General features: G+C 42.7%; 1 protein-coding gene across 3 annotated transcripts in view; it reads left to right on the top strand.

Annotated features, from left to right (window-relative positions):
• Positions 1-8,334: 8,334 nt before the first annotated feature.
• UGGT1 (UDP-glucose glycoprotein glucosyltransferase 1) overlaps positions 8,335-12,081 on the top strand; it is a 120,174-nt gene continuing 116,427 nt past the window's right edge. For all 3 annotated transcript variants that reach the window (XM_082396610.1, XM_082396611.1, XM_082396612.1), the window contains exon 1: positions 8,335-8,580. In XM_082396610.1, coding sequence (XP_082252736.1) covers positions 8,523-8,580 — 58 coding nt within the window. In that variant the 5' untranslated portion in view covers positions 8,335-8,522. The remainder of the gene's footprint in view (positions 8,581-12,081) is intronic.

Here is a 12,081-nt window from a genome sequence, read left to right on the forward strand (position 1 = left end):
GGAAGTTCCAGAAAGACACACATCCACAGCATTCTCTTGGTCAAAGCAAGTCATGATGCCTGCCCAGATTTGAGGGGTAAGGAGATAGATTCCACTTCTTGATGGAAAGAGTGGCAAAATCACACTGTAATAGAAAGGCGTGAGTCACTGGGGGCCACGCCACGCAAACTGGATGATCCTAGGTGTCTCTGTTGCTACTCTCTTGCCCAAGACAAAATACACAGTACACCTGACATTGGAAATGCACTTTGGGGTGGGTGAGTGAGATTTTCTAGGAAATCAGATCATCCTATTTGCTGGAAGGTATATGGATCTTCTAAGGGAACTCACTTTGCTGAGACAGCTTATTTGCCAGCAGTCATCTCTCACCTCCCCCAAATTTTAGGAACTGGAGGGAATCTGACCCCACAAAATCTCAGGGAGCCACTATCTTGACCTCAGTGATTCCTCATCCCCCAGACCTCCCTGATGGAATCATCTTCCCCTCTGGAGTAGCCTCTGTTTCTCATGGCTGGACAATCTTCCTTTGGGATGGCCTTCTGCAGTGATGGCCTTCTAACCTGACCACCTTTTCAACTCTGCAGTGTGCCACTATAAGCATCTGTTGTCTTGCACTCCTTTTCTATGTAGAAAACAAACAAACAAACATTAAATCAACTTTGCTTTCCGCAACCAATTTCTTCTCAGATTCCTACAGTTCCTAGCAAGTTTCATATGCTACATTCAAGTTTATCCAAAGGTGTACGTAGAGCCCCCTTAACAGTGAATTCAGTTTTCTGAAGATTTGCTTTGAAGGTTCTACATAGTCCCCATTGCCAACCTTATAAAAGCTGTCTCTCGTTTATATAACTTGTGTTTCCCACCTATGTCTCCCTTTAGAACCTGTTTTTCTTTAAATTTATTTTTTTGAAATATAGTTGATTTACAATGTTGTGTTAATTTCTACTGCACAGCAAAGTGATTCAGTTATATATATATATATATATATATATATATATATATATATATATATATACATTCTTTTTCATATTCTTTTCCATTATGGTTTATCACAGGATATTGAATATAGTTCCCTGTGCTATACAGTAGGACATTGTTGTTTATCCATTTTATATATAATAGCTTGCATCTGCTAATTCCAAACTCCCAATTCACCCTTCCACCCCTCCCTCACCCCCTTGGCAACCACGAGTCTTAGAACCTGGTTTCTGGCCATAAGATGCTTTCTGAGTGTTGTTCCCCTCTCTTTCTCTGAGCATATTCTTTTCCCCCCTCCCTTTTCCTTTGGCAGTTCAAAGTTTAATTCCTTCCTCTTTTTTAACCAATCTTACATGCTCCTCCAACAATTTAGCATGATTGAGGGGCTATGTGGCACTGTTTAGAAGTAGCTAAATAAGTGGTAGAGACAGTAAGTGCTAAGAGTTCCGAGGACAAATGTAGACTAGACTTCCTTACAATAAATAGGCACCTCACTGCAGGAGCATGGGAACATTATATAAATGGACATGCACATTCACACAAAGAACCAGAGCTTAGGAAAGGCGGAGACACAAGGGCCAACAGAGACCTATCATAAAGCAGAGCGGGGACCAGTGATACAGAACCAGACACTGCCCAGCAAGTTCTCTGAAGTGATAAAATGAACAACTGAAAAGTCCCCACGGAGCTTCAGTTCCTTTTTATAAATTAGTGGAGCCATTATGGGGCCAATCAATAAAGAGGAGAGAATAAGGAGACAGGAGATGTAAAATAAGAATTGATTTGACAGAATAATACAATTAGAAGAAAGACACGTAAATGTAATCACAGATAAAACAGTGTAAAATATTTATAGGTAGGCATTTACAGTTAACTCATGGCTATTTTTAGATATCCTGTTTTTACTATGTTTATTAACTTACTTTTGGGCAATTTCTTTTGCCAGGCAATTCCTTTTCTTCATTGGGCACTCTAGTAAGGCAACTCTGTAAATGTAAAATGCATACTAGATTTCAAACACTTAGTACAGAAAATAGAAAAATATCTTAATAACTTAAAAAATAACTACACATTTAAATGATAATTTATCTGGTTGGCTTACAGGGTCAGGTGGTGCGGGTCTGACTGTAGGGCCAGCACCCCTGCAGGACATAACTCTCCCATTGGGTCCCCTGAACCCCCTGTTAAGAGAAAAAGTACATGGAGCCAACAGTACGGTTTAGTTTTCTGAATGACAAACAGAGCTTAAAACCTGGAGGATTCTATGCTATGTCTCTTAAGCAGCTCCAGGGGACTCACTGATCTCAAGGCAGGTCCTTTGCCCACAAGCTGACTGGGTGAGAATAATAGCAAGGGCAGAACGTCTCCTCCGTTGAGTATGTCCTCACGGACAGAGGGGGGTGGTGTGGCTGGAACTCATCATTGGATGTTGCATGAGCACTGCCCTGGGGCTGAGGACATAGCACGGAACTAAGTAATGTCCCTTTCCTCATGGGGTGACATCTAACAGGGGATAGCAGACTATAAACAAATACAGAATGGAAAAAATAAAGTAGGTGAAGGAGAGAGAGGGTAACAGTTTGGGGGATGGATTTTAGGTGGGGTAGTCAGGAAAGTCCCTCTGAAGAGGTGATGTTCACAGTGACCTAGGGGAAGAGTATGAGCAAACCTTGTGGAGAAAGGGGAAGAAGGCAATCCAGGCAGGGGGGATAAGCAGAGCAGTGTGCCTGTGTGTTCAAGGAACAGTCCTGGTAAGGATGTGCTCAGTTCACTCTTGCTATTAATTTTTTATGATGACTGATGGGGTGTAGCAGAGTCTGTGGCTCTTGAGCACTTAAAATGACTGGATTGAGGGACTTCCCTGGTGGTCCAGTGGTTAAGACTCCGTGCTCCCAATGCAGGGGGCCTGGGCTCGGTCCCTGGTCAGGGAACTAGATCCCGTGTGCTGCAACTAAGACCCGGCACAGCCAAATAAATAAATAAATATTTAAAAAGACGACTGAATTGAGATATGCTGTAAATGCAAAATGCATGCTAGATTTCAAACACAGTACAAAAAATAGTAAAATATCTTAATAACTCTTAATATAACTACACATTTAAATGATAATGTAGTAGATATATTGGGTTAAATAAAATATGTTATTAAGATTAATCTCACCTATTTCTTTGTACTTTTTACGTTTTTTAAATGTAAGTATAGTTGATTTACAATGTTGTGTTTAATTTCTGCTGTACAGTGAAGTGACTCATTATACATATATATATTCTTTATTATATTCTTTTCCATTATGCTTTAGCACAGGATGTTGAATATAGTTCCCTGTGTCTTTGTACTTTTTTAATGTGGTTACTAGAAAATTTTAAACCACATATGTGGTTCACATTTTATTTCTATCAGATAGCACTGATCTAGAGACCTGGGTTCTGTCACCAACTCCTTGCCAAGTGGTCTGTCTGGGACTTCTGGTTTCTGCTCTACGAGTAGTGTCTGGGAGTCATCTTTCCTGTCCTCACAACAGGAAAAAACTGAATGAGCTGAAAATCAAGAGAGAATTAAGTCAGAGGACAAACTGCCACCCCCAAAACTGGAGAGATGGACAAACACAGAGAATACAGAGCAGGTTACCTGCAGTAGGAGCGGCTGCAACTAGTAACTGGTAGGAACACTGAACAGGCAATTTGGGTGAATTTTTAGAGGCTGAGTCTAGACTAACTTGAGAGTTAAATATCCCTGAGGACCCAGAGTAAGGTGAGAGGGCTCCCACACTTTTGTGGGATTTGCCTCAGGAGACTTACCAGGTTCTCACAGTGGGTACCCTAGAAAAATCCCTTCATGCTCAGCCAGGGGGAGGGGAAAAGTAATCATTTTGAAACAAGCCCAGAGAATTCTCCAGAAAAACATCCTACCCAGCAAGGATAAAGCCATTACCATAGCTTTTTCTGACTTGGAGGGGAAGAAATTACCCAACTCCAGCCCCCTCTGGCTACCCTATCTCATACAAATGGGAAAAGCACTTATGAAGGTCACAGCCCAGGGGCACAGGCCTCCTAAAAGCTGAGAGCTAATCATAGGGTTGCAGAGCTTTCCCTCTCATCAACCTCACCACCATATCAACAGGGCTCCTGTATAATAAGGTGGATTACAGCTGAAAGAACTACAATGTCAGGACTCTATTTAAGAAGCAGCTTCTTGGGAAACCCAAATACAAAAGAGGAGACTAAAACAAGGACAGTGGAAGAAATTTAGGTCTCTGACATATACAGCTACAGCAAACAGTAAACACAGCCTAACTCCTAGCCAAAAACACATAAAACTTCATACTATGGTCTATTTACCTCAGTTCCTTTTACCCAGTACATCATGTCTGGGTTTCAAGCAAAAATTACAGCCATCCTGAAATTCAAGAAAAAATATAATCTGGAGAGATAAAGCACCAGATCAGACTCAAATATGGCTGAGATTTTGGAAACATCAGACTAGAATTTTAAAGTAACTTTGTGTAATATGCTAAAGACTTTAATGGACAAAGTGGACCACAGGCAAGAACTTCTCTTTGTGTCCTCAGATGGGAGAAAGGCAAGGGAGCTCTCTGGGGTCTTTTCTATAAGGGCACTAACCCCATTCACAAGGGCTCCACCCTCAGGATCTAGCACCTTCCAAAGGCTCCACCTCCAAAGATTATCACATTGAAGGATTCAACATATGAATTTAGGGACATGACACAAACATTCAGTCTATAGCAGATGGTGATAAGATCAGTGGTTGCCAGGATTTCGGGGCAGAGGTGAATAGGTGAAGCCCAGGGGATTATTAGAGGGGTGAAACTATTCTGCATGAAGCTGTAATGATAATTATGTATGCATTTGTGAAAAACCCATAAAACTGTACAATGCTAAGAGTGAACTGTGATGTAAACTATAGACCTTAGTTAATAATAATATATCAGTATTATTTCCACAATATTGAGTTTTGAGAGTCCTTTATGTATTTTAGATTCAATTCCTTTGTCAGATATGTGGCTTGGAAATTATTCCGTTTGAAAATTATTCCAAATATTCCATTATATATACGTAACTCTAATGTACCACACTAGTGCAAGATGTTAATATTAGGGGAAACTGGTATTGGGTGTTAGGTGTTGGGGTGGGATGGATATATGGAACTGTATGTACTATCTGCTCAATTATTCTGTAACATTAAAACTGTACTAAAGGAGCTTGGGATGAACATACACCCACTACTATATATAAGATAGATAACCAACAGGGACCTACTGTATAACACAGGGAACTCTACTCAATATTCTGTGATAACCTATATGAGAAAAGAATCTAGAAAGGAATGAATATATGTATATGTATAACTGAATCACTGTGTTGTACACCTGAAACTAACATAACATTGTAAATCAACTATACTCCTATAAAATTAAAAAAAATATATAAAACTACTAAAAATAAAAAGTCTATCAATTATTTTTAAAAGTTTGAGTCTCACTTTTACTCATTTTTTTCAACGAGAATAGAGGATTAGGTTATTTCTTATATTCCTTCCATCTTTAACATTTATGATTTTCACTTTTAAAAAGACTTCATATTTTGGACTTTGGAGCAGTTTTAGAGCCATAGCAAAATGAGCAGAAAGTGCAGAGAGTTCTCAGATACCCCCAACGCCACACATGCCCAGCCGCTTCTGGTATTAACATCCACAGTGATACATTTGCTACAGTTGATGAACCTACATTGGCACATCCTTACCACTCAAAGTCCATAGTTTACATTAGGGTTCCTGGTGTACATTCTGTGGGTTTGACAAGGGTGTAACTACATGTATCCATTCCTAGAATATCATAAAGAATAGTTTCACAGCCCTAAAAATCCTCTGTGCTCCACCTACTTGTCCTTCCTTCCCCCTAACCCACTGGAAATATTTGTGGTGCTGGAATAGTTCTTGATTTTGGTGGTGGTTACACAAATCTACACAAGTGATACAATGACAAAACTATACAAACACATTGTACCAATGTCAATTTTCTGGTTTTGAGACTGTACTATACTTATTTGAGATGTAACCATTGGGAGAACCAGGTACATGGGACCTCACTGTACTATCTTTGCAACTTCCTGGGATTCTGTAATTATTTCAAAATAAAAAGTTAAAACAATAAAAAAATCTGCATTTAGTCAAATAAAATAGCACTGAATTTTCTGAGAAAATTTTAGAAAAAGAGAAACCCAACTTTCTTAGAAGTTCTGCACTATCACTTGATTGTATGCTATAACTAAGCAAATGTTGGTGCTATTCATGCATCAGTAGTAGAAGACCAAGTTAAAACAGAGAGTGAAAAACTAACTCTGTAATTCGGTGAATTAAACAACAATTCCTTTTTTATGGAAGCATCACCTGAAGTGATTTTAAAAGGGATACAAAACACACAATGGAAATCTACTAACACAAAATCTCCCTTAAGAAATAAATTTTAAAACAGTCATTTCCATTCCTTAAAATTATTTGAACTCCTTTTAGTCCAGCAAGGAACAGAAAGCCCAGTAATCAGCTACAGAAGTTCTTAAGCACAGTAGAGACATACAGTTACCAGATTAAGGCAAGTATTTTTAGTCTTGTTCTGCCATTCTCAAGCGAAGGACTGTTTGTGTCATATAATCAAAAGTCAGTTAAAATTTTACACCTTCTATGTACTTTTTAATGTATTTTTGGTTTTTAGTTCACTTTATGAGTTAAAAACATACCCTCCAAAGACGTATTCATTTCCGGGTGGCTAAAATGATCTGTTCAGTGTCACATATTCTAAAATAATTTTAGATAGTAATTTATATTTGCAAAAAAAAATAATTTAGGGTTTCCCTGGTGGCGCAGTGGTTGAGAATCTGCCTGCCGATGCGGGGGACGCGGGTTCGAGCCCTGGTCTGGGAAGATCCCACATGCCATGGAGCGACTGGGCCCGTGAGCCACGATTGCTGAGCCTGCGCGTCTGGAGCCTGTGCTCCGCAACAAGAGAGGCCGCGATAGTGAGAGGCCCGCGCACCGCGATGAAGAGTGGCCCCCGCTTGCCACAACTGGAGAAAGCCCTCGCACAGAAACAAAGACCCAACGCAGCCAAAAATAAATAAATAAAAAAAATTAAAAAATAAAAAAAAATTAAAAAAAAAAATTTAAAGGACAAAGTAACCTTTGCAGATTAAGTTTCCACTGCTCGTATAAAATAAGCAAAATCGTCTCATAAAAATAAAAAAAACTTTCCTTTCCCCTGCTCCCTGTGAAACTGCTAGGTGGCATTTTGGGGCGGGGGGGGGGCTCTGAAGAGTTCCAGTCCTTTACGTCTCAATGCAGAAAGAATTCAGCAAGAGGCAAAGTGATTTATTAGAATAAGAAGTGATTTATTAGAATACAACGTTTGTGAGGCTTACAAGCCTGCGGGCGAGAGGGTGTCGCTCCCTGAGAACTTAGTGGGCTACAGTTTTATAATCAAAGGAAAAGTGGGGAGGGGGAAAAGACCACTTTCCTCCTCATTCTTGAGTAGACATCATGCTTCCATCATCAGCTCCTCCTCCAGGTTGGGCAGGGGAGTTTTCTTGTCCCTACATGGTCAAGCTAGGACTATCATGGCACTATCGAAAAATTATTTCAGGTCTCTGAACAATGAGCATCTTTCATTGTGAAATGTTACCTTTCCATAAATTATTGTTTTTTATGTGTTCTAGGGGTCATTAACTTACTGAGCTCACTGGGCAGGATGTGGGTCTCATGCCACCATTGTTCTCTTGTTTTGGGGCATGTCTTGTGCTTCCATTGCACGGTTTTGTTGCTAAGCAAGCCTGCTTGGTTTTGTGGTTAAGTAAACCTGCTTTCTTGAGGGATCACTAACTTACAGGGGTTTCCCATACTTTTTTCTACCTACAATCCCCTAGTGGGATTAACTATTTAATCACCTACTTTGTCCCTTTACTCTGTCCCTATCACCTGGAACGGAAGCTATCAAAACTTAACGGTTTAAGATGGAAGTCTAACGTGCTCAGAAACAGTGAGTCATTTTGTCCTATACTGTGCAACAGTGCTTTTAATAGAAGGGTTTAAGGAAGTAGACTCTGAAGCTCCCCCAAACAGAAAAAAGTATGAAACCCCAACCCAGCTTCACCATGTGCTAAAGCTTCTGGGTCTCAGCTGTCCCCCTATACGTGCCCCCACGACCTCGAAGACCGACGCCTGCCTAATCACACTGAACTGCACAGAGCAAGGCGAGAGGCGGGGCCTCATCGGATGTAAGATGGCGGCCGAGAGGCGCTCTGGGCGGCTCCGGCCGCGACTCGGTAGCCGGAAGTCCTCCGTCTCTAGCCAGTAGGAAGCGGAAGTAAAGGGCGGTCGGCGGCTGGGCTGTATCTTTGCGAGGCCGGCTTGCGAGCGGAGCCGCGGGAAAGGCGCGTGTCGGCCGCTCACTGGCGCAGCTGCTGCCGCCCTGCCGCTGCCCCGCCCCGCCCCGGCGTTGTCGCAGGTGCCGTCGCGGACGAAGCGCGACCCCGGCATGGACTGGAAAGGGGCTGCGGGCGGCGCCTGTGCTGCCGCTCCGTGGCCGGTGACAGGTACCCCTGGGGGGGAGCGTGGGGAGTTCTCGCGGGCGGAGAGAGGGTCTGGGGAGCGAGGCCACCTTATGTCCCGGTCACCTTGAGCTTCCGTTTCTTCCCTGACTCAGTTTCCCCTCCTGTATCCCAGCCCTCCCCTTCTTTGCGAGTCCCCCGAGTTGTCCCTCGGTGTCCTCTGGGCGCATATACCGTCTCTGCGAGGGTGGTCGCGGGCTCTGTTTAGCCGTTTTGAGCCTTCATTGAAGAGCTTGGGGACCCGTGTGCCCAAGTGCAGACGGAGGTGGGGGAAGTGCCCTAACGTGAATTTCGACCAAACCTGACCCCAAGTAGGCTTAGAACCAGCAGTTTGCAGGACTCCGGTTGGAGAACGAATGGATCGTTTTATAAATTTCTCTTTTCCCTAAAATGAATTCGGGTGATGAATATTGGTTCCGTTTTCATTTAATACGAGGATCTGGTGGCTGAAAATTGGATGATCTGGTTTCACTTTTAGTGTGGGACCTGCCAGAAGAGAAACATCTGCGTACATCGCCAATAAGTTATGGGTGTGAGCTCTTCGTGTTCCTTGGCCAGAATCTCTAGGTCGTTTTGCATTTCTTGCCCGATTTGAGAACTAGCATATTTTGTTCATTCAAAGTCCTGGGGTCTTATGTCTTACTGTGTTACACTATATTGGAAACATTCATTCATCGTGTACTTGGCCAGCCAACTTTACTGTGTGATGTTTGAAGACATTTTAAATAGCTACATGACAACAACACAACATTTGGGTTGATTGTAGCCTTTCCATTTGACTTGCTTTTGTTAAACTTAGCTGAAACTCATTTTTATTGAAGGAAATAAACGTTGCTTTGTACAGTAGTAGGGCATCTTCACAGTGCATATTTAACTTGAGGTGAATAAATTGAACTATGGAGAAAATCCTATTAGACTTTTTGTCCAGTTACTTGCGATCATTTTCATATTAGATGTATAGTATCTACTTTTAATCCGAAATTGGATGTGTGTGGTTCACAGCAAATGGGTTTTGCTAATAGGTATAAGTGTATATTAAGTTTAATTTTTTCAGAAGTAAATTTATTTATCAAGAAGGGTACTTCCTGATATTTTTCCTCGCTGTTATCATATATGTTGAAACTCAGATGGCTACTTATTAACTTGCACCCTGCAAGGTTTTTCTTGAGTTTGTTAGCTATTTTCTTCAGTTTAAAAATGGAAAAAGAAAAAGTTGATGATGATTTATAATTTTATGCCTCTTCTGTTTTCCAAAAGTGAAAAACATTTGCCATAATATAATTTTGATAAATATTTTTGATAACTGAGCAAGAGATAGTGTCTTTAAACTAAAGAAACCGGGCCACACACTAGATCTTACAGATGAATCTTTTGGGCGTAGAACCTATTAAAGACTGTTTTTAATTTATCCATCATGCTGGAAACGTGATGCCTGTAGTCATGCAGTGCCACGCTGCAGATTCTGACAGCTGTTATTTCACAGCTTCTAAGGGTTGCTTTTAAGGTCAGAGGGTCAGAGTGATAAGGGATCTCGTAGAATGAAGCCATCCTCAAACAAAAGGCCACTCAGTGATGTTCTTATTTCTACTTCTCTGGACAGCCTTTTCCTCTGGTGTTACCTGTGGTGTCAAGGATGTGGGGTCTGGGGGTGGGAAAGCTCTTCTTTAATGTGTAGCTTTCCTCTCTTTCCCATCTCTACTGATGCTGTACTGTGCCCCAGAAACTCTGTGTCTCTTTAAAAGAGGGCAGGGGGATCTCTGGGTGCGTCAGGGTACGTAGAGTTTTCATTTTCACCCTTCTTAAGTCTTAGGCTTTTTGTAGCGCCTTTGCTCTTGGTGTCACATCCCTTCCTTGCAGTGGCTTTCATTCATCCCTTAATGAACAAAGTCTGCGTTTATTTTGTTTCGAGCGCCTCCCGTGTTCCAGGCATCATGCTAGGCATGTGACTGTGACCGACAAAACGCCCTGCGCTCCAGGAGCTCACATTCAGCCCCCAGAGCCAGCCCAAGTTATGGATCTGTTCAGGCTGGTTGCTTGGTTTGGTTTGCTCCCAACTTCAGGCTCACACCCTTGGTTTCAAGTTGAAGCTCTGCCTCTCTCAGCCCCCTGGGTCCCGAGGACTCTGCCCCTAGAAAATCCCTGGACTTGCCTTGAGTCTTGTAATAAAGTCCTTTGCTCAGTCTGGGTCTACATAGTGTGGATTCTTACCCCTTCTTAAGGCCAGAGGACCGGGGCAGAGAGCATGGTATTGTGGAACTTTTGAAAACAGGCAGATGTGGGTTCCAAACATTGCTATTTATTAGTCGGGCAAGTTACTTAGCCTCTCTGAGCTTCATTTTCTTATTTTTCAAGTAGGGATGATAGTGTTTCACGCGTTATACAGCGTATGTATGGACTGCCTGCTGTTGGCCAGGCCCTGCGCTGTTGGCTCTGGTGGGCAAAGTGGGCGAGGCTGCCCCGCTCGGGAACTGCAGTCTCCTGGGGCCTTGCGTGGAAGGGCTGGGCAACGCGTTTGCAGAGCGCTTGGCAGTGGCGCTGTCCAGAGCGATTCGCCCGGAGTAATTGCTCTGTAAGTGCGGGTGTTTCCTGGGGCCTTCTGTCCCTCCGTGTCCCCTCCCCACTCTGTGCATGCCCTCGGCCTGGGAGTACTGTGCCGCAGCATCTAATTTCTCACCTGGAATCACCACTGTTGTGGGATGACACGTCTAGGTCCCTTCAGGAAGAATGGTGAACATAGCTGTAGCATTAATACTGCTTGAACATAGTTCATATGCGCTGTCTCCGCTTTAGAAACTTCGTGACTTTGGGGGAGGATATTTTTGATTTTTTTTTTTCCTAGCCACAGAGGATATATTTCCAAGGCATATTTTTGAGGTCTTGTAATAACGATGAGTTATTATTCTGTAATTTAGAAGACAGTTTCTAGTTTCTCTTCCTTACATATTTTAACTAGAGCAGTTAGTTCTGGTGTAGTACTTGACACTTTACAAAGTGACTTTCATGTTGCCTTCTCAGTTCACCTGGTGGCGCATGTTGTGGCAGATACTGTTATTCCTGTTTTAGAGAGTGGGAGACTAAGGGCGAGCGAATTATCAGGTAAGATGCCTGTGGTGAAACTGCTAGTAAGTAGCAAACTCAGGAATTGATCACAGGTGCCTGACTCTAAAGGCTTTTTCTTCTTGCTAACCCATGTTTGTTCTGTCATGAGGGGCAGGTTTCCGAGGCCACCGTCCGTGGGCCTCTGGGGAGAGTGTCGGAGAGAGTTGAGTGGGCTGAAATTGTATGTAAAAGTTTGGGTCCTCGCTTGCTGCTCTGCGGGAAATGTCAGTAACTTTTGCTACATTCCGAGAGGGGCCTGCATCGTCTCCGACCTCTCCTCTCCCGCCCCCCGCCCCCCGCCCCCAAGCCAGGAATCACGGCCAGCAGGTTTCATTGTCAGAGGTCTAGTTTGGTTAGCCCTAGTCTTTATCGATGTTGATTTTTTTT

Source organism: Balaenoptera borealis, assembly GCF_965194805.1.
Source record: "Balaenoptera borealis genome assembly, chromosome: 6".
NCBI lineage: Eukaryota > Metazoa > Chordata > Mammalia > Artiodactyla > Balaenopteridae > Balaenoptera > Balaenoptera borealis.